This window comes from Dreissena polymorpha, chromosome 5 (assembly GCF_020536995.1).
Source record: "Dreissena polymorpha isolate Duluth1 chromosome 5, UMN_Dpol_1.0, whole genome shotgun sequence".
NCBI classification, from domain to species: Eukaryota; Metazoa; Mollusca; class Bivalvia; order Myida; family Dreissenidae; genus Dreissena; species Dreissena polymorpha.
The window spans coordinates 115,896,686-115,918,259 of NC_068359.1; the positions used below are offsets into that span (position 1 = coordinate 115,896,686).

The 21,574-nt window shown below is 37.6% G+C and overlaps 1 protein-coding gene across 2 annotated transcripts in view; it reads right to left on the reverse strand.

Moving 5' to 3' along the window:
• Positions 1-2,892: 2,892 nt before the first annotated feature.
• LOC127832534 (protein arginine N-methyltransferase 6-like) overlaps positions 2,893-21,574 on the reverse strand; it is a 42,778-nt gene continuing 24,096 nt past the window's right edge. For both annotated transcript variants that reach the window (XM_052358044.1, XM_052358045.1), the window contains 10 exons: positions 18,006-18,115; positions 15,836-15,936; positions 15,370-15,417; positions 12,539-12,607; positions 12,273-12,343; positions 10,528-10,610; positions 7,829-7,938; positions 7,203-7,312; positions 5,433-5,543; positions 2,893-3,807 (listed from right to left, as the gene is read on the reverse strand). In XM_052358044.1, coding sequence (XP_052214004.1) covers positions 3,723-3,807; positions 5,433-5,543; positions 7,203-7,312; positions 7,829-7,938; positions 10,528-10,610; positions 12,273-12,343; positions 12,539-12,607; positions 15,370-15,417; positions 15,836-15,936; positions 18,006-18,115 — 898 coding nt within the window. In that variant the 3' untranslated portion in view covers positions 2,893-3,722. The remainder of the gene's footprint in view (positions 3,808-5,432; positions 5,544-7,202; positions 7,313-7,828; positions 7,939-10,527; positions 10,611-12,272; positions 12,344-12,538; positions 12,608-15,369; positions 15,418-15,835; positions 15,937-18,005; positions 18,116-21,574) is intronic.

A 21,574-nucleotide genomic window follows, 5' to 3' on the forward strand; every position in this document is an offset into this window, starting at 1 on the left:
GCAAAGTTCATTATGATTGGAAAACAATCCTTTCTAGGGTGTTCAAAAGCTTTTTCAATAACTTGACAAAGTGACCTTGAGTTTGATCCGACGTGACAAAGGTCTGAACTATGTCAATATATCATTTGTAAAACAGAGCTAAGTGCTTAAAACATGCATGAAATAAACAGCGGAACTGTGCTAACGCTGACGTCATTCGTCCATCAAAGCCTGCTTTGTTTTAAAAAGAGCTCTTACAATCAAATGGAGAATTAAAGGAATATATTTGCGAAAATATAAACCTTTAAAGAATGGGATTGGGACCTATTTTCGGCATTTTTTTTACCACAAACACTTTAACGAGACGACGCTTAACAGAAAGTCACAACCATGTCAATTGATCTAGCTGAAATAAAAGGAACACATAAAATGCACTTTTTACGGTCGACCATATGGCAATGTGGTGATGGAAAAGTTGTGTTCCATCCCCTAGTACTATTAACTACGCTTGCAGTATTGATGCTGAACATCCATCAAAACTGAGAACGCCGATTAGCACGGCGCAGACGCTCTCTGCTTTCAACAGACAATGAGTGGCATGCGTCTAATTGGTTACCTTGAACAAGCATCGGTATTGCTTCGCTTTTCGCGCTGCTAATTGATGACTTCGAATGAGCAAAAAGCACGCGGTGAATGATTGCGTGAGAGCAAAAATCACGCGGTGAAGGATTGCGTGACAAAGATATAGAGCATATTGGCAATGAAATTTGCGGGACTGTTTTCACTAGAACGGAAGAGCAAGGCACCATACCTTGCTCGCTCTTGGCCAAATCCTCCCTTTCTGTCCATCTTTATGTATTAAACACAACCAACCCACTGATTTTATTATCCGTAGTGTTGTCTTTCCTCAATACAGTTCGTTCTTCCTTGCGTCCAGTTGTCCCAGTTCTATTATCCGTTTCTTTTACCCGTTTGTACACCTTTCCAACTCGATTCCTCGCCCTCACGACCCTTCACCAACCTTTTCCCCTTTCTTCAAACCCTTTATAACTTGAAGTACGGAATGACCTACACTGGACTTACCGTAACCTTAAAAAGAATGAACGATCAATGTTGTGTCAAATAAGAATGGGTATACTGCTATTAAAGGGATCTTTTCACGCTTTGGTAAATTGACAAAATTGAAAAAAGTTGTTTCAGATTCGTAAGTTTTCGTTTTAGTTATGATATTTGTGAGGAAACAGTAATACTGAACATTAACTATGCTCTAATATAGCCATTATATGCATCTTTTGACGATTTTAAAACCTGAAAATTATAAAGCGTTGCAACGCGAAACGATTGAATAATTTGGAGAGTTCTGTTTTTGTCGTTAAATTTTGTGAAACTACGAAGATTGCATATATAAGGTATAAAATACGTCAAGAATGTGTACTCGGCGGAATAGCTCAGTAGGCTAAAGCGTTTTTACTTCAGGACTCTGGCAGGACTCCAGGGGTCACTGGTTCGAAACCTGCTCCGGGCAATGTTATTTTCCTTTTTTATTTTTTTTTCTTGATTTTTTACTGGAGCTTTTACGATCCAATGTTTACATTTATCAATATAAAGCATTTAATGAATAAGTTAAAAAAATGCCAAAATCTGTGAAAAGGCCCCTTTAAGAGTTGAAACTGGACAATTTGTAGGAGAACCGTTAGAACAGAGAACTTCTAGTTTGTGCCACTTTTATCGTGTAGAAGATGAAGTACACTGTCTCTTTGAATGTGATACTAACAATGATTGACGGCACATACACTTGGCAGATATATTATCTGAGCTGACGAACCACAATTCTTTTAGTAAACTGAATGTACTAATGTCTATTTGTCCAAGAAAACAGGCTAAATGCATTGTTTAAGTGTATTTAAAAAGACGATCTGTTATCTATGCATAGTTCTGAATGAGTATATCATCGACATAAATTCTTGTGCATTTTTATGTCCGTCACCACTATAGTTGGGGACATATTGTTTTTGCCCTGCCTGTTGGTTTGTTTGTGTTTGCGTCAAACTTTAACCTTTGCCATAACTTTTGCAATATTGAATATAGCAACTTCATATTTTGAATGCAAGTGTATCTCATGGAGCTGCACATTTTGAGTGGTAAAAGGTCAATGTCGTCCTTCAAGGTCAAACGTCAAATATATGGTTAAAAATCGCTTATTTAATGTACACTTTTGCAATATTGGAGAAAGCAACTTGATGTTTGGCATGCATGTGTATCTCATAGAGCTGCACATTTTGAGTGGTGAAAGGTCAGGGTCATCCTTCAAGGTCAAAGGTCAAATATACGGGGACATAGTGTTTCACAAACAAATCGCTTGTTTCTTTTTTTTATATTCGTAATATATTATTCACATGTATCAGTGTATTTTGTGTTATTGTATATATTGTACTTTGAATATTCTGTTTTGGTGACTTTTAGGCCCATCGGGTCGTGTGCAAAACACATTTGTATGTACATCAATAATTATGATGTTTTGTTATATTGCACGTGTCACTATAATAGACAATATATTTACTTACTTAGAAAGTCATCCCGACTGTAGAATATATTGCTTATACATGCATTTTATAAGAAGAAAGGTGCTAATTATTCCCCTCGAAAAACAAAACAAAACACAACGGACTTAAGCGTGCATATGTGAGCTTAAAATGCTTTTGGTGTGATAAACATGATAGTTATTTGTTGATAATTGTCTTGAGCATAAACATGCTAGTTATTTGTTGATAATTGTCTTGAGCATTTGGCTTGACGAGACCCTGTTTATAACGTATTATGTTATAAAATAATTTCTAAAATACAGCTAAGTATTCATCATTCAACATGTCGATGTGTTGACCTTTAATGGCTACATAACAATAAACACAGGAATCTTCGTTGTCTTATTATATAATAAATCATCAATATACATGTACATGATGCAGTAATATAAAAGATCACAGCAAATGTTGCATTTTACCGGTAGTTCTTAAGACGTAAAGCGTGACAAATTAAACCAGAATGATATAATTCAACAACTATAAGCCACTAAAAAGTTTCTATTTTTAAAGTATTCGAGAACTTTTCATTATTTATGGCCTATTTCATGTAACAAGTTGTTAATGTCTGGCCTCACAAATGTTTAAGTTTTACGTAGGAAGTGGTCTACAATCTAAAGACATCTAGGCAAATGCCCCAAATATCCAAATTAATTTTCCAACTCAGCCAATGGTCGTCATACTTTTTAATTAGTTTATTTCATTGTTATGGATCACAAACACATCACATACGGTAATACAACCGTGATTCAGATGAAAGTAGATAATTTTACATTCTAACACGACCAACGACTTGTTTTCTATACGATTCCATTACTTTTCAAACTCCAACTAAATCTCCACAGACGTCGACAGCGATCAGTTGTCTCTCCACTGACACACGCACATGTCGATTCTAACAACGTGTTTCCAGTAAAACATCACTCGACAGGTAAAACACCACTTGAATAGTTTTAACACCACGTGGTGATTTAAACCGCACGTGACCAATTAAATATCGCGTTTGCAGTCACGAGACGTAATGTGATGGCTTTACCCGGTCGATGACTCAATTGTTGTCAACATCCGTAACTATCGTAACGCTGTCAGAGCCAGTGGGGCTTCAATCAGTTTACTCGCCAAAGGGTAATGTTACGAACACTTCCGGTTAAAGTGACCGGAAGTTCACACGAAGCAGTCGTTCATGAAGTAGCTTTGGCGTCTCGTACAGTCGCCGTCCACCTGGAAGGTCAGCGCGATGTCGAGAAACCTTTGAAACAAATTGGATGTTAGCATGCACAGCAAAAGCATGTATGGGTCCAGCTTATTTGATCAAATCATAACGCTGTTAAATAAAAGTTCCAACATAATTAACCCCCAGTACACCCGAAAATTGTAAACATGACGATGGTGTTTTTCACCAATGGATGAACATTTATCGAGATAAAAAATGATATCTTTGATGAAGACTTTGGTGCGATGTTCTTTTACTTGTGTAAAGTAAACGTAAACGCGTCGTTTTTGTATTTAGAAAAAAACTTTTTCAAGATCACTCATTACATTGTCACTATTGGAAAACGTTTTATTATATAAAAAGTTCACATTAAAAAAACTGAGGACGTATACATTTACGACTATACAGCAATCATTCATTAGGGCTATACAGTTAAGTATGGGTCATACTATGACTCATAGTGTACTTTATTTATTTACAAATACGGTACAAACTGCAGTGTAGCCATAGAAACACGAGTTCGAACATGGTTGGAAATAAATTCCGCATGTATGTCGACATACGGAACAACCGTACAGCGTGCAAACAGGCGAAATATATATAATACATAATTTAGTTTGAAAATGTTTGTTTGTGTTAAGTGTTGAATTATTTTAAGACGATATAAATGAAATTGCGTCTTGGTACACGCTTACCGCATATCTTAAACGGATCTTTTTACGGTTTGGTAAATTGACAAAATTGAAAAAGTTGTTTCAGATTCGCAAATTTTCAGTTTAGTTATGATATTTGTGAGGAAACAGTATTTCTGAACATTTGCCATGGTCTAATATAGTCATTATATGCATCTTTTGACGATATAAAACCCTAAAAATTATAAAGCGTTACAACGCGAAACGATTGAATAATTTGTAGAGTTCTGTTGTTGTCGTTTAAATTTGTGATACTACGAAGATTGCTTATATAACGTATACAATACGCATCTTATGCCTGCTTGGCAGGATAGCTCAGTTGGCTTATGCGTTTTACTTCAGGATTCCGGGGGTCACTGGTTCGTGCCCTGCTGCGGGCTACTTTTTTTTTCCTTTTTTAAATTTTATTTTTGATTTTTTTACTGGAGCTTTTAAAATTTAATGTTTACATTTATCAATAAAAAGCATTTAATGACAAACTTCAAAACATGCCAAAATCTGTAAAAAGGCCCCTTTAATTATTATTAAACATTAAAATAGTAAAACATTTTATCAAACAAAACACGCGTTTTTACAAAAAATAATAAAATCGACATTAGCTGATATGACGTTTAACTCCACTAGATATATGTATTGCATAATGCAAGCATGTAAGGGTTCTCTAAGGAGTATATCACTCGGTGTATTTACCGCTGCACTGTGACCACAGCAGGATGCACGGGGGTGCAATACCCAAGATTCGCTTGCAGTCAAATACAGAAGGATTAAACTACACGATTTGTATATGTCGTTTTTTAAATACCTAGGCATTTTCCAGATGGATATATTTCGGTGTGCAAATATAATTAAATGTTATTATATGTGTACTATAATGTCTTATACAGTACTACATTATAAGCCGGTGGTCTTCATTTGCTTAATAAAGTGAGTTGAGTTACAAAGCCTCTAATAATTTCTGCGCCATCATACCTAGCTGCCCCCGGGTGGGGCTGTACAGAGACGCTACCGGAAATGAGGGTGTCCTGGGTAACGTGACAGGGCTGCTCCATGTAGAACGCGGTCTGGGACCAATGGGTCTCCCTGAAACACAATAACGTTGCGATCAGTTTGGTTTTGAGAAAAACCAGATTAGCCTCTGCAGTCCGCACAGGCTTATCATGGACAACACTTTCCGCTTGTATGGAGTTGTTCGTTTACAAAAACTCCATTTTAGCGATAATACAGTTAAATTGTCGTCCCAGATTAGCCTGTGCGGACGGCATAGGCTTATCTTAAACGGCAATTTACGCATATGCATTGAGCCCAGCTTTCCAAGAACGAGGCTAAAATTGTAATGCTGTAAATAGAAGCAAGGCAGAGTGTAAATTGGTGTTTCATGTTTCACTTTAATGACACCGTATATGGGACCAATATTTGAAAGAGGAACTAAAACCCATAAAAATTCATCTATAAATAGTATGTGTGAAGATTAACGTAAGAAGTACATTTTGAAAAAAAAGTTCTCAACGTTTAAAATTCTCATGTCATCAGCATCATACCTCTAATAAACTTTGTTAGCACCACCGCTATTAATTCCATCATCGACCTAATCACCATCTTTATCATCATCAACATCACCTCCAATATCACTAATACAATAGAAACCATTACCAATTATCGTGACTAGATAACTAACTCTTGACAGGTTTACTAACTAGATACTGAATAACAAACTGGTGACTGTATTACTAATGACCGGATTTGTAACTCGTGATTGGATTATTTACTAATTACCGTACTACTAACTCTGTACTGTATCACTTACTAATTAACACTTTTCCTGACTGGATTATCTATTCGTGACTTGCTAACATGAGTTAATTACTAAATACTGTGATTAAGATACATAACCAGAGACTGGATACTTTACAAGAGATTTGATTACTTATTGGTGACTTGATTACTAGCACGTGACTGAATTATTTACACGTAATTGTACACGTAAATGGATTACTAACACGTAATCGGAACACGTGATTGCGACTTGATTACTTGCGCGTGATTGGATTACTTATCCGTGACTAGATTACGTACTAGTGACTAGATTACTTACTCGTGAATAAATTACTTACTTGCGCCTAGATTACTTACTCGTGACTAGATTACTTACTTGTGACTAAATTACTTACTCTTGCCTAAATTACTTACTGGTACCTATATTACTTACTCGTGACTAGATTTATTACTTGTGACAAGATAACTTACTCGTGCCGAGATTACTTACTTGTGACTAGATTATTTACTTGTGACCAGATGACTTACTCGTGACTAGATAATTTTTCTCGTGACTAGATTTCTTACTCGTGACTTGATTACTTACTCTTGATTGGATTACTAATCTGTGACAAGATTACTTACTCGTGACTAGATTACTTACTCGTGCCTCGATTACTTACTCGTGACTAGATTACTTTCTCGACACTAGATTACTTACTCGTGACTAGATTACTTTCTCGACACTAGATTACTTACTTAGGCATTGGAGTAATTCCTCATGACTGGATAGGTTACTTGTGACTGGATTAATTGATAGAAAATGGATTAATTACTAGTTATCGATAACTTGCTTGTGACCGGTTTACTTACTCCTGATTAGATTACTTACTCGTGACAGGATAATCAACTTGTGACTGGCTTACTTACCCATGATTCGATAACACACACGTGACTAGATTAATATCTCGTGAATGTAATACTAACTCATGGTAGGGTGACGTAGACAATGTGATGCTCTCCGGAAATGTGACGTCAAACCACGTGACAAACCCGTGAACGACGCTATCCCCGAAACAACGGAACGAGAACTTACTCTGAAAACAACAACAACCCAATTGTTGAGAGTAAAATACTACAGACGTGTTGATTCACTAATTATACTTCATATAGAGTAACTGTAACGCACACTTGGGTATTAGAAACACACTTGGGCATAAGACGATGGCTCAACACTTGAAACCTAAGCATTCAATCGACACTTTTGTAAATATACGAAATTGTTTATTCGTTTAATTAAATATCAAAAAGACCCTTTTTACTATATATGAAAAGTATAGTTAAAAATAGCTATTTTCATGGCTTTCATTACAACTATTATTGTTAAATTGTTAAGTTTCAGGATCGTTGGGGGGAGGGGTGTATATAAAAAGTAAAAGTTGACAGCGTAACTGACCATAAATGGGGTCAAAGTGTGCTAAAATAGAAATGCACAACCGGAGGAGTATTTTGCTCGCCAAAAACCAACAGATAATTAAATGCATGTATTTTTGACAAATAATATGTATTCGAATGTTTTCTGTATAACCACAATTATAAACGAAACTCGTTACCTTTACGCACTGAAGATCTTTCACTTTGACCTTCAAAAGGTCAAGGTGACACACCTTCTGTGCATGCGCCTGCAGAGCTTCCGGTGGAATGTTCATCACATGGACCTGCTCTGAAACAAAAATATTGATTGTCATTCATAATTCGAGAATTTACATTTTGAAGAAGTTGTAGTTCCCGCCACCGTCGTGGACAAGACTATTGCCAAGCAATATATGTCCCCTACCGGCTCCATCAAGGTCAAAAATATTTTATTTTATTTTTTATTTTTTATATTTGTTGCCATAGCAACCAGAATTTTTGACGTATGAACAAAATGAAATGACGTGCATAATGTCCTTATTGCCATCTGTCCATGTTTTAAGTTTCATAAAAAATATTAAGAACTTTTAAAGTTATAGCAGGATCCAGAAAAGTGTGACAGACAGACTGACAGACACACAGAGCGAAAACCATAAGTCCCCTCCAGTGAAACCGGTAGGGGACAATAAAGATAAGGTTTATTCAACAGGTTGCCTTAATTCAACACCTACTAGAAACTACTATTATTGCCATTCATTCCTCGTTTATTTGTTCTTCAATTAGGATTTATACATGAATTGGAAATTTACTTTTCAAATCAATGTACCGTATATAAATAAGTGTTCAATCCAAGGAAGCGTTTCTTTTAAATTCGTTTAGCTAAAAGGAAACAATTCTGAACACACTGGGGATTGAACAAGGGTCTTTCGCGTGGTAATCAGACAATCCAACCAAGATGCTAAAGAGCTTGCACGATTGCGACACTGTTGGAAAATATCTTACTTTACAACACAGCTAACGAAATCCCTTCAGTCGCGTTCTGAGAAAACTGGGCATAATGCATATGCGCTAAGTGTCGTCCCAGATTAGCCTGTGCAGACCGCACAGGTTAATCAGGAACGACACTTTCCGCTTGAAAGACACTTATAGTTTAAATGAAGTCTCTTCTTAGCAAAAATCCAATTTAGGCGGAAAGTGTCGTCCCTAATTAGCCTGTGCGAACTGCACGGGCTAATCTGGGACGACACTTTACGCACATGCATTATGCCCAGAATACTCAGAACACGAGTCCCTTGATTGCATCATTCATGTCAAGGACGCTAATGTCTGCATTTGGAATGATTGTGCGTGATTACGATGGCTTATTGTAATACGATGTGAATTATATTGTTGGAATATGTCACTAATGAAAGCGGTGAGACTGAATTTTCGATTTCTTTAAAATGGGGAATGTACTCGAATAACGCAATGTTTTGTTGAACAATTGACGAATTAAGAAAAGTGTCCGTGAATTGTTCTTTATTTTTTTTTGAAGGAATTAAAGTTCAATTTTAAGGGTTATTTCTTTGAATAATAAGTCGTTCCTTTGTCAGTTGATCAAAGAATGTCTATCATAATATCATAATCATCTATCGACAAAGAACTGCCTGCTTACACACAATGAAAAATAAATGCGATGAAGAAATGTATATTTTATGTGTGTAGAATTTTAATAGAATTTTCTCGTCTTGAAGCAAACAAAACTTGAAGAAAACAAACATGGTTGTTACACAACTGAGGTGAATATAACAAAAACCAGTAGATGTATGACTTTTTATGCCAGTTAGTAAAAGTGTGTAAAGAGAAGAGTTGTTCATAGGCTAAAAGTAACAATATCGGCGGGTAAATGCTGAATATTGCTTGACGAATAAGTTCAAAATGGCAGCATTTTTTGTTGGTTTTTTGCGGTGGTGAAACTAGCATTTTAGTTTGAACAAAACCGTCTGTGTTATACAACATTTGGAATGCTGAATAAATTTAAATTCGGCATACAGCGATATTTTGTCTTGTTACTCTGCTTTTGCGTGAAATTCTAAAGGACTATTCCAAGTGGCGTAAACGGGAACGATCACAAACAAATGTAATATTACTACGCAATGTTACATTCATTAAATTTAATCTGTTCTTGCTATTGTTTTTAGCAAGTAAATACTATTTATTTGATTGCACCAGGAACAAATTAAATATAGCAAATATTGTAGGGTAAATATAATACTATGCTAGTGTGATTGTGAACTTGAATTTATCCGACACGTCTCAGAGAGGCTTACACGGCTCGGCAAGCCTCGACATGTAAACCTTTCTTCAAATCGTCGGATAAATTAATGAATTAAATCACACTAACAAAGTATTCCCTATATTTGAGCCGGGCTCTATGAAAAGGGGGTTTAATGCATATGCGTTAAATGTCATCCCAGATTTGTCTGTGCAGTCCTCACAGGCTAATCAGGGACGATACTTTCCGCTTTTGTATTTTTCGTTTAAAGGAAGACTCTTCTTCGAAATTCGAAATTCCAGTTAAGGCGGAAAGTGTCGTCCCTGATTAGACAGTGCGGACTATACATGCTAATCAGAAACGACACTTAACGCACATACATTCAACTCCGTTGTCTCTGAGCGTGATTCATTTGTATGCGATTATTATCAAAACGGGATATAGTTTCAACACTGGATTGTTGTCCGTGCAAGACTCTCACACACGAAATTAAGTATACGCGCGACTTGAGGCGCTGCAGCTGCACAACTACTGTCATTATTTCCTCATTCATGATCACATTTTAGTGGGATTACGAAAAGAACTTTCGTGGTGTTTACTAGGACCATATGCTATTCAGCTAACAAAACCGTGTTCCATACTCACTGGATATGCATTTCTGAGCGTATTGCTTCATCGAAGACATGGACATCTTGTAAACCGAACGAATCTCCGACCAGAAATCCAATCTGAGAAAATAGATAAAATATTTTTAGCGATTTACTTCTATAACTCACAGTAAATAATCCTACCTGTTTCTAAGTTCCGTGTCAGTAAAAGGCGCTATGTAAGGCTGTGGCAGGTAACATCAGTCCATCCTACCTGTTACTAAGTTCTTTGTCAGTGAAAAACGCTATGCAAGGATGTGGCAGGTAACATCAGTCAATCCTACCTGTACGTTCCGTGTCAGTGAAAGACGCTATGTAAAGTGAGGCTGTGGCAGGTAACATCAACCCATCCTACCTGTTACTAAGTTCCGTGTCAGTGAAAGACGCTATGTAAGGCTGTGGCAGGTAACATCAACCCATCCTACTTGTTACTAAGTTCCGTGTCAGTGAAAGACGCTATGTAAGGCTGTGGCAGGTAACATCAGTCCATCCTACCTGTTACTAAGTTCCGTGTCAGTGAAAGACGCTATGTAAGGCTGTGGCAGGTAACATCAACCCATCCTACCTGTTACTAAGTTCCGTGTCAGTGAAAGACGCTATGTAAGGCTGTGGCAGGTAACATCAGTCCATCCTACCTGTTACTAAGTTCCGTGTCAGTGAAAGACGCTATGTAAGGCTGTGGCAGGTAACATCAGTCCATCCTACCTGTTACTAAGTTACGTGTCAGTGAAACGCTATGTAAAGTGAGGCTGTGGCAGGAAACATCAACCCATCCTACCTGTTACTAAGTTCCGTGTGTGTGAAAGACGCAATGTAAGGCTGTGGCAGGTAACGTCAGTCCATCCTACCTGTTACTAAGTTCCGTGTCAGTGAAATACGCTATGTAAGGCTGTGGCAGGTAACATAAGGCCATCCTACCTGTTACTAACTTCCGTGTCAGTGAAAGACGCTATGTAAAGTGAGGCTGTGGCAGGCAACATCAACCCACCCTACCTGATACTAAGTTCCGTGCCTGTGAAAGGCGCTATGTATAGTGAGGCTGTGGCAGGTAATATCAGTCCATCCTACCTGTTACTAAGTTCCGTGGTTGTGAAAGGCGCTATGTAAAGTGAGGCTCTGGCAGGTAACATCAGTCCATCCTACCTGTTACCAAGTTCTGTGTCTGTGAAAGGCGCTATGTATAGTGCGGCTGTGACAGGTAACATAAGTCCATCCTACCTGTTACTAAGTTCCGTGTCAGTGAAAGACGCTATGTAAAGTGAGGCTGTGGCAGGCAACATCAACCCACCCTACCTGATACCAAGTTCCGTGTCTGTGAAAGGCGCTATGCATAGTGAGGCTGTGGCAGGTAATATCAGTCCATCCTACCTGTTACTAAGTTCCGTGGTTGTGAAAGGCGCTATGTATAGTGAGGCTGTGGCAGGTAATATCAGTCCATCCTACCTGTTACTAAGTTTTATGTCTCTGAAAGGCGCTATGTAAAGTGAGGCTGTGGCAGGTAACATACGTCCATCCTACCTGTTACCAAGTTCCGTGTCTGTGAAAGGCGCTATGTATAGTGAGGCTGTGCCAGGTAACATACGTCCATCCTACCTGTTACTAAGTTCCGTGTTTGTGAAAGGCGCTATGTAAAGTGAGGCTCTGGCAGGTAACATCAGTCCATCCTACCTGTTACTAAGATCCGTGTCTGTGAAAGGCGCTATGTATAGTGCGGCTGTGGCAGGTAACATAAGTCCATCCTACCTGTTACTTAGTTCTGTGTCTGTGAAAGGCGCTATGTAAAGTGAGGCTGTGGCAGGTAACATCAACCCATCCTGAAAGAAACATACATAGAGAAACAAGGTACATTCCATTACATGAATAAAATGCACATTTTTAGTTACTTTTTTATTTGTATCATGTTCAATATTAACATTTGTCCAGTAATTTAAGCAAACGCTTTCGGAAGCACAAAAAACACGCTGGAACGCAATAAGTTTACACAAAGATGGCGAATACGAGCCACAAACCGGTTTGAGCCACTTGTCCCGGAAGTGAATCACAGAAGGCAGCATGGACTCATAGAGAAGACTGTAGCCCTGAAACAGTGAAACAACTGTGAGCACCGGCCGCGATTTCAGGTTCTTGTTTTAGCTTAATATAAAACAAATTGTGTCAAAAACAAATGCATTCATAACAGTGTAAACATGAAGCATGTATAAAATGTCAAACGGTTTGTGTATTATTAAAATAATAATTAAGTCATTGTATTGTAACCTTAATTTAAGGAGATAGGGTTAAGTTAATAAATCGATTGCTAAAGCGGTATTTAAGGACGGGTCGTCGATATGCACGAATTAATTGTTAGGTGTAAATATTTATCACATGCTATACCCTGTTTTTGTTAACCATTAAGACTGTTTGTATCTTTAAGTAATACAGTTATTGGTCGTTTTCATCGGCAACTTCCTGTTCACTGGCTAATCGCGTTACGTTATATTGCTGAAATGACGCTGCGACGTCGCACAATGAACACAACTTCCCGGTTTTATCATAACGTTGATAACGTGTGATAACAAAAGCACCGCATTGCGGTTGCAGGCCGCTCATCTATTTTTCTTTTTAAAGGTGTAGGGACCTATCTCAATTTCAATCACATTAGGGAGGGGTGGAGTGGCTCCAGAGGGGTGTGGTCATTTTATGACATTATCTTCCAAAAATGCAAACAAAAAAAAAGTGTGGGGGGGGGGGGCGGGGTGATTCTTGGGTGGGATGGTTGGACGGTATTTCAAAAATAAAACAAGAGCACCGCCTTGTGGGTGCAGACCGCTCATCTATTTTCTGTTAAAGGTGAAGGGACTCTCAATTTAAATCACAAAGGAGGGAGAGGTGGAGTGAAGAGGGGTGTATAGCGTGGGGGTGTGGACATTTATTACATTATCTTCCAAAAATGCGAAAAAAATGCAAAAAAAAATTTTCGGGAGGGGGGGGGGGGAGGGGATTCTTGGGTGCGATGGTTGGACGGTATTTGAAAAATAAAATAATAAAAATAAATATTTGTGTTTTTTAACCGTTTCAAAAAAAAATTGGGGGGGGGGGGAAGGGGTGTGTGTGTGGGGGGGGGTATAATAGTGTGAGGGTGTGGTGGTCATTTGTGAGATGCTCTTAAAAGAAAAAGAAAAAAAAATTAGGGGTGGGGGGGGGGGGGGAGGGGATTCTTGGGTGCGATGGTTGGACGGTATTTCAAAAATATAATAATAAAAATAAATATTTGTGTTTTTTAACCGTTTCAAAAAAAACATTGGGGGGGTGGGGGGTATAGTGTGAGGGTGTGGTGGTCATTTGTGAGATGATCTTTAAAAAAAAATAAAAATAGGGGGGGGGGGGGGATTCGGGGTGGGGGATTGAGGGGGAGAGGGGGGGGGGGAGGGCACGGGGGATGGTTTGGGTGGAGTATATTGTGGTATGTCAGGTAAGAGTAGTTTTGTCAAAGTATCAATCAAATCTAATCATAAATAAAGAAGTTATGGCAATTTTAGCAAAATTTAATAATTTTACCTTGAGAGTCAAGGTCATTAAAAGGTCAAGGTAAAATTCAACTTGCCAGGTACAGTAACCTCATGATAGCATGAAAGTATTTGAAGTTTGAAAGCAATACTTGATACTTTAGAAGTAAAGTGGATCTAAACACACAATTTAACCATATATTCAAAGTTACTAAGTCAAAAAAGGGCCATTATTCTGTAAAAATGACAACCAGAGTTATGCAACTTGTCCTTTTACTGTCCCCTAAGTATGAAAGCAATATCTATGATACTTTAGGGGTAAAGTGGACCAAAACACAAAACTTAACCAAATTCCGTCCAAATGCCAGTCAGAGTTACATAACTTTGCCTGCACAGTCCCCTTATGATAGTTAATAAGTGTTGCAAGTATGAAAGCAATAGCTTTGATACTGTAGGAATAAAGTGGACCTAAACACAAAACTTAACCAAATTTTCAATTTTCCAAGTATAAAAAGGGCACATAATTCTGTCAAAATGCCAGTCAGAGTTACATAACTTTGCCTGCACAGTCCCCTTATGATAGTTAGTAAGTGTTGCAAGTATGAAAGCAATAGCTTTGATACTTAAGGAATAAAATGGACCTAAACACAAAACTTAACCAATATTTTCAATTTTCTAAGTATAAAAAAGGGCACATAATTCTGTCAAAATGCAAACCAGAGTTATCTAACTTTGCCTGCCCAGTCCCCTCATGATAGTAAGTAGGTATACCAAGTTTGAATAGCATTGATACTTTATGAGAAAAGTGGACCTAAACGCAAAACTTAACCGGACGCCGACGCCACGGTGGTGACAATTGCTCATAATCTTTTTTCAAAAAATAGATGAGCTAAATAAGATTTGACACACGTCAAAGGTTCGCTTGCTAACACATTTCCTAAACACGTAAAATAAAACATGGTATGAACTGAAAACTCGTGCCAGATATTATGAGCGTCAAATGTTAAACATAGAATTAAAACTGTAATTTACAATACTTGTATAAATTATAAAATATGTGTAATATGCAAAACGTGGAAAACGTTATCATTAAAACATAACGCAGAATACTCTGGAAAAATGGATAATTTGTGAATGCCGCGTTGTTTGGAGAAACGTTTAAAGATATTTAATACTAACAACATACATTTTAAGTAAATTCATTCACATCTTTCATACATAATGAAAACATAAGTCATTTTTGTAATTTTGACATATCTAGATAAACATAGGATGCAAGCGCACACGTTTGAAAACAGTACGTCGAGCCAGGTTTCTCCTCACACAGATTCGAGAGGATGTTGGGGTCAACTTACCATCCACTCACTCACGATAACGTCGACCTTCTCCGGTAGTTCTACCTCCTAAAATGGCAGAAGGCTTACATACACACATGTTTTCAGTAACTTGAACAAAACTGTATTTATGATTGTGATATCATGATCAAATGAATAACAGACACGTGATAACGTATAACAAATGTACATACATTCCCTTTGTATAATTGAAGTCATCATTCAATATCGATATAGTAATGGGTAGATAATTTTCCATAACGAAAAAATCACATGCATTTTCATGTATTGTTAGTTTTACAGCCGGTTTGTTGTATCGATCTCATAGCCTTAAAAAAAGTACATACACTATATCTTATAGAGTTAACAATAAAGACACATATTTGTTCTTATAATGTGTTTTTAAAATAAAATATGATGTACCGGTAAGTGAACCATGCATTCTCAAAACATAACGCTTTATCAGCACCACTCCAGTGTTTTATACCTCTGCTGAGTCGTGTAGAACGGATATCCGGTCACACATGTTATTCTCGGCCACCACTGCCCGGATCTGGTCCGCAATCGCACTAGCTTCTATTGCATAAACTGCAAACAGAAGTTCCGAAAAAGTAACCAGAAGTTTTAAATGTTTTAACTGACGTTCAAATCATACAGAAAATACAAGTATAATTTAAAACTTGTATTGTGAGTTCGTTATTTAAAATTGTAGCATTATTTATGTCGATGGTTAAGGATGTAAATTTTTATATCTGCTTTTATTTGAATGCGTCCAGTTTCCGACGGGGCGGGGTAAATATATTTCCTTGTCAACCCGTCTGTCATTTCCATCCGTCTGATTTCTTTTCTTGCGTGTAAAAGTATGGTTGCTAGGGATTTGAAACTTTTCCAAACCAGCACTGAAACTTGTGCACCTGAGTATATGAATGTATGCTTTAGTAAAAGTGTGATACAAACAAATCTATGCGGGGGGGGGGCAGCATGGTATTGCTGCCACACATCTTGGTTATCTAAAACATGACCACTGCACTCTTAACCTATGCGGTGCTATGCCCTAATATTGATATTTTGGACCGGACAGTGCTGTATCAAGGCTCTCACCTAGAGACAATTCAATCACACCCTGCCATCTTCATATTGCAATATTTACATCTAAACCTGCAACGAGTAGAGCCTCTCATAAACTAAATGAACGGCAAATAAAATACACATTCATCACAATCATATCGTCCGAATGTTAACGGTAGAATCAGACGGTCTCTGTCCTATGTAGAACTAACTATTTCGCAATTAAAAAACCAGCATAACTTGTTTACATAGGAATAAACAGTTGATGAAATGCGTCTTAAAAACAATAAAATCCATCTTATTTCAACTCGAGGATCAGCCATTCAATAATTTAACCGTTCGCTAAGATGTAATTTGCAATAAATATGGCGACAATTTATTGTGCACTGGGAACTAACCATAAATCTACTACACCCAGTGGGCGATGGAATCTCGTTAATCCTCAGTAATCAGTGTTTATTACTTCGTCTGCATATAAATGTGTCTTTCATTACACACATACATAAAGGTTATTGCCTCTTGTTTTATGGACACCCGTGCGAACGACAAGTTATCTGAATACGCACCAAGTAAAGAAACTGCGAAAATAAAGCTATCGCTAAAAGTAATAATACTTGACCACTGTTTAACTACAAGAATGACACCATACAGAACACAAAGTTCCTGTTTCATTATTCAATATTTCGATACACGTTTCAACAGTCTTTATTTCAGGACGATTTAAGATTTATGAAATTTCAGGGCGATTTAAGATTTATGAAAAAAGCGCGACACAAACTTATTTTACAGTACACTGATGAAACATTGTACAGAGCTTTTAATGGCAAGCAAATCAATTTGGCCATTGAGTACCAATTAGTTACCAGCCCTGTCATTTACTCGTCGATTTTATTAGCGCGAAATATGAAAGCAAACGAAGCCGTTGCAACTATAAATTAATATGCTTTCATCCACAATTCGTGTACGTCAAAACAACCAGACTTGTTTCAGACGCACCGTAAGTGGTAATTTCGCCCTTATCACATAATTATATTTTTATTTCCTGTAACTTTCATTTCATGTGCTAATTAAAATATGCATATAATTTCTCAAACATCAGCTTTATTATCAACATTGTTTTACAATAACGATGCATGATAAGGGATCCCCACCTTATTGGATCTTTAGATTTCTAACTACAATGAAAAATACGGACGGAACGAACATCTATATGTCCCCTATCTTCTCTGAAAGATGGTGCATAAAAGCAAGCCACCAAGAGAAAAATACAATACATTGTTCAAAACATTGAAAATGAAATATTTGTGAATAGTGAAAAGTGAAACTGGTCGTTTTAACCCTTTCCCACTCAGAAACACATTCTGACAGGTCTGTAGTCCCTTAAAAAATCTAATGAAATTAAAGACCGTTACTACTATATTCAATTTTTAAAGGGTTCATTTCAAATTTAAGTACTGATGAGCATAAAACAGCATAAAACCTGATAAGACTGCAAGTAACTTGCGGGCTGTTATGATTATATGCTGGTTGCATATAGCTATTTGCACTTTGCATTTGAGCGGGAAATGGTTAAATACCCCCTATCAAACCTTTCTTGGCCCCAGCTTGCACACAGAACACGGACAATATGCCTGTTCCCGCCCCAACATCAGCTACTACCTTGCCCCGTATCTTCTCGTAGTTCTTTAGGATAGAATAGCTGAAATTTCAAACAGAAGTTATTGCCCTAAACCTTACTAAATATACCCGCACCGCTTCGTCAGACAAATTCAAAGGCATGCAACTTTAGGATTTATGGATGATTGAGTATATAACTAGAACCATGCATAACTTCAAGTTATGGCATAATGTTCACTGAAATAATAATAACACATTATTAAAACTATGTATACATGTATAAGAAAAATCCTATAAGGATTATCAAAACTGTGTGATATAAAAGATTTCCTTACATTATCATGAACCAGTTAGTAAAGTTAGTCTTTTAAAATAACAGAGCCCAGGTGGTCGGGCCTGAGATTTCTCTGTCAGCGCCTGAGCCGCCCCAGCATCTGCCTCGCAAGGTAAACAACCGCTTGAAAAGAACCGTAAATTGCCCGGTGATCTTTGAATATACGCAGCCTTTGCCAATATTCGGTGTATGAACGACATCCACTGTAAACAGCTGATAAATTTGTTTAAATGCACGGAAATGCGTTTGCTCTTCAATTTGTTTGCAGAAATTTACCGCTGTGTTATATCGCAATATTCGTTTTAATATTTTCAAATATTAACCTTAAGATAACTTAATAAACGCCCAAGGATATCAAAATATTCGTCATAAGATATTACAATATTCGCTTCAACATATCACAATATTCAAATTAGGACATCGCAATATTCGTGTTAAGATATCGCAATATTTACCTTTAGAGACCGCATCATTAGCCTTAAGATACGAAAATATTCACTTTAATATATTACAACACCCGCATTACATTAAATAATATTCGCCATAAGATATCACAATCTTTCCTTTTCGATATCGCAATATTCGCCGCCGGATATGGCAATAGCCGCATTAGATATCACATTATTCGCCTAAATATATCGCATTCTTTACCTCTAGATATTTTCATATTAACCGTAAGATATCGCAATATCCGTATTAGATATCACAATATCCGCCTTTAGATATCGCAATATTTGAATGCACGAGTATGCAGATGTGTAAATTTTATACATGCCGTTTGTTTTGCTTTGTAAAAGTGTCTGCAATATATAAGGATAATGGAAACAAATTTGTGTATATGTCTATTTGATCGTGTAGGCACATTTTGCAAACATGGATTCGGAACACTGATGATAATGTTAGCAAAATATTTTGAAAAAACAAAAGAATAAAACATGCATGCCCCCATATGGGCTGTCAGTTGTAGTGGCAGCCATTGTATGAATACGTTTTTTGTCACTGTGACCTTAAACTTTGACCTAGTGACCTGAAAATCAATAGGGGTCGTCTGCCAGTCATGATCAATGTACCTATTAAGTTTCATGATCCTAGGCCTAATTATTCTTGAGTTATCACCAGGAAACCATTTTACTGTTTCGAGTCACTGTGACCTTGACCTTTGACCTAGTGACCTGAAAATTAATAGGGGTCATTGGCCAGTCATGATCAATGTACCTATAAAGTTTCATGATCCTAGGCATAAGCATTCTCGAGTTATCATCCGGAAACCATTTTACTATTTCGAGTCACTGTGACCTTGACCTTTGACCTAGTGACCTGAAAATCAATAGGGGTCATCTGCCAGTCATTATCAATGTACCTATGAAGTTTCATGATCCTAGGCCTAAGAATTCTTGAGTTATCATCCGGAAACCATTTTACTATTTCGAGTCACTGTGACCTTGACCTATGACCTAGTGACCTGAAAATCAATAGGGGTCATCTGTCAGTCATGATCAATGTACCTATGAAGTTTCATGATCCTAGGCCTAAGCATTCTTGAGTTATCATCTGGAAACCATTTTACTATTTCGAGTCACTGTGACCTTAACCTTTGACCTAGTGACCTGAAAATCAATAGGGGTCATCTGCCAGTCATGATCAATGTACCTATGAAGTTTCATGACCGGCCTACCGACATGACCTACCGACCGGCCGACCGACATGTGCAAAACAATATACCCCCTCTTCTTCGAGCATAAAAATAGACAACAATCCGAATGACAACAAAAATGAATACGGAGCTTACATCTGGGATATTAAACAAAGTCGCATTCAAATGCATTTTCTCGGAAAATTCATCGCGAGGATCAAACGTGAGATTCTTTTATTACAGATCTTGTATAACTGCTTCACACTTAACCTCGGTGTGGGCCTTTGAGTCTTGTTCTATTATATTACAAGACCACCTGCCATTTCTTTCATAAGGGCGATATCAGATAATCGCATATCAGATTCGGACCAATTAATTTCAACAGGTAGATACTGACAGGGATGCGCACATGGAACGTGGAAGGTACAAAGTGGGCGGACATGAACGAGGCAATATCTGCGCGGACTAGTTCCATGCACAGCTTATCACATCTCTACTTCAATCACAAATCACCTGATGCTGGTCGATTACGATTTATGGTTCAAGTAGGAATTTTTTCTTGTAAACGACATATACGGTAACCAATTGTGATAAAATATGAACTTGCTAATTGAATTACAAACGTAACACACTATTAAGCTTTATTGATATGGAATAATTGTTCTTGTGATTGCAGATGTGGCCGCTGTGAGGATGTACTTTAACAAGAGCACCGCCTTGCGGGTGCAGACCGCTCATCTATTTTCTTTTTAAAGGTGAAGGGACTCTCATTTTCAATCACAAAGGAGGGAGGGGTGGAGTGAAGAGGGGTGCATTGTGTGGGTGTGTGGACATTTATTACATTATCTTCCAAAAAATGCGAAAAAAAGGACAAAAAAATCGGGGTGGTGGGGGGGGGGTGGGGGGGGTGGGGGTGTGGATTCTTGGGTGCGATGGTTGGACGGTATTTCAAACATAAAATAATAAAAATAAATATTTGTGTTTTTAACCGTTTAAAAAAAAAAAGAAAATTGGGGGGGGGGGGGGTGAGGGTGGGGGGGGGGGGGTAATAGTGTGAGGGTGTGGTGGTAATTTGTGAGATGATCTAAAAAAAAAAAAAAAAATTTTAGGGGGGGGGGGGGGGGAATTCGGGTGGGGGGAGGGGTGGGTGGGGGGATTCTTGGGTGCGATTGTTGGACGGTATTTCAAACATAAAATAATCAAAATAAATAGTTTAGTTTTTTAACCGTTTAAAAAAAAAATTTGGGAGGGGGTGGGGTGTGGGGGGTATAGTGTGAGGGTGTGGTGGTCATTTGTGAGATGATCTTAAAAAAAAAAAAATAGGGGGGGGGATAAGGGGGGGGGGAAGGGGGGGGCACGGGCGATGGTTTGGGTGGAGTCTATTGTGGTATGTCAGGTAAGAGTAGTTTTGTCAAAGTATCAATCAAATCTAATCATAAATAAAGAAGTTATGGCAATTTTAGCAAAATTTAATAATTTGACCTTGAGAGTCAAGGTCATTCAAAGGTCAAGGTAAAATTCAACTTGCCAGGTACAGTAACCTCATGATAGCATGAAAGTATTTGAAGTATGAA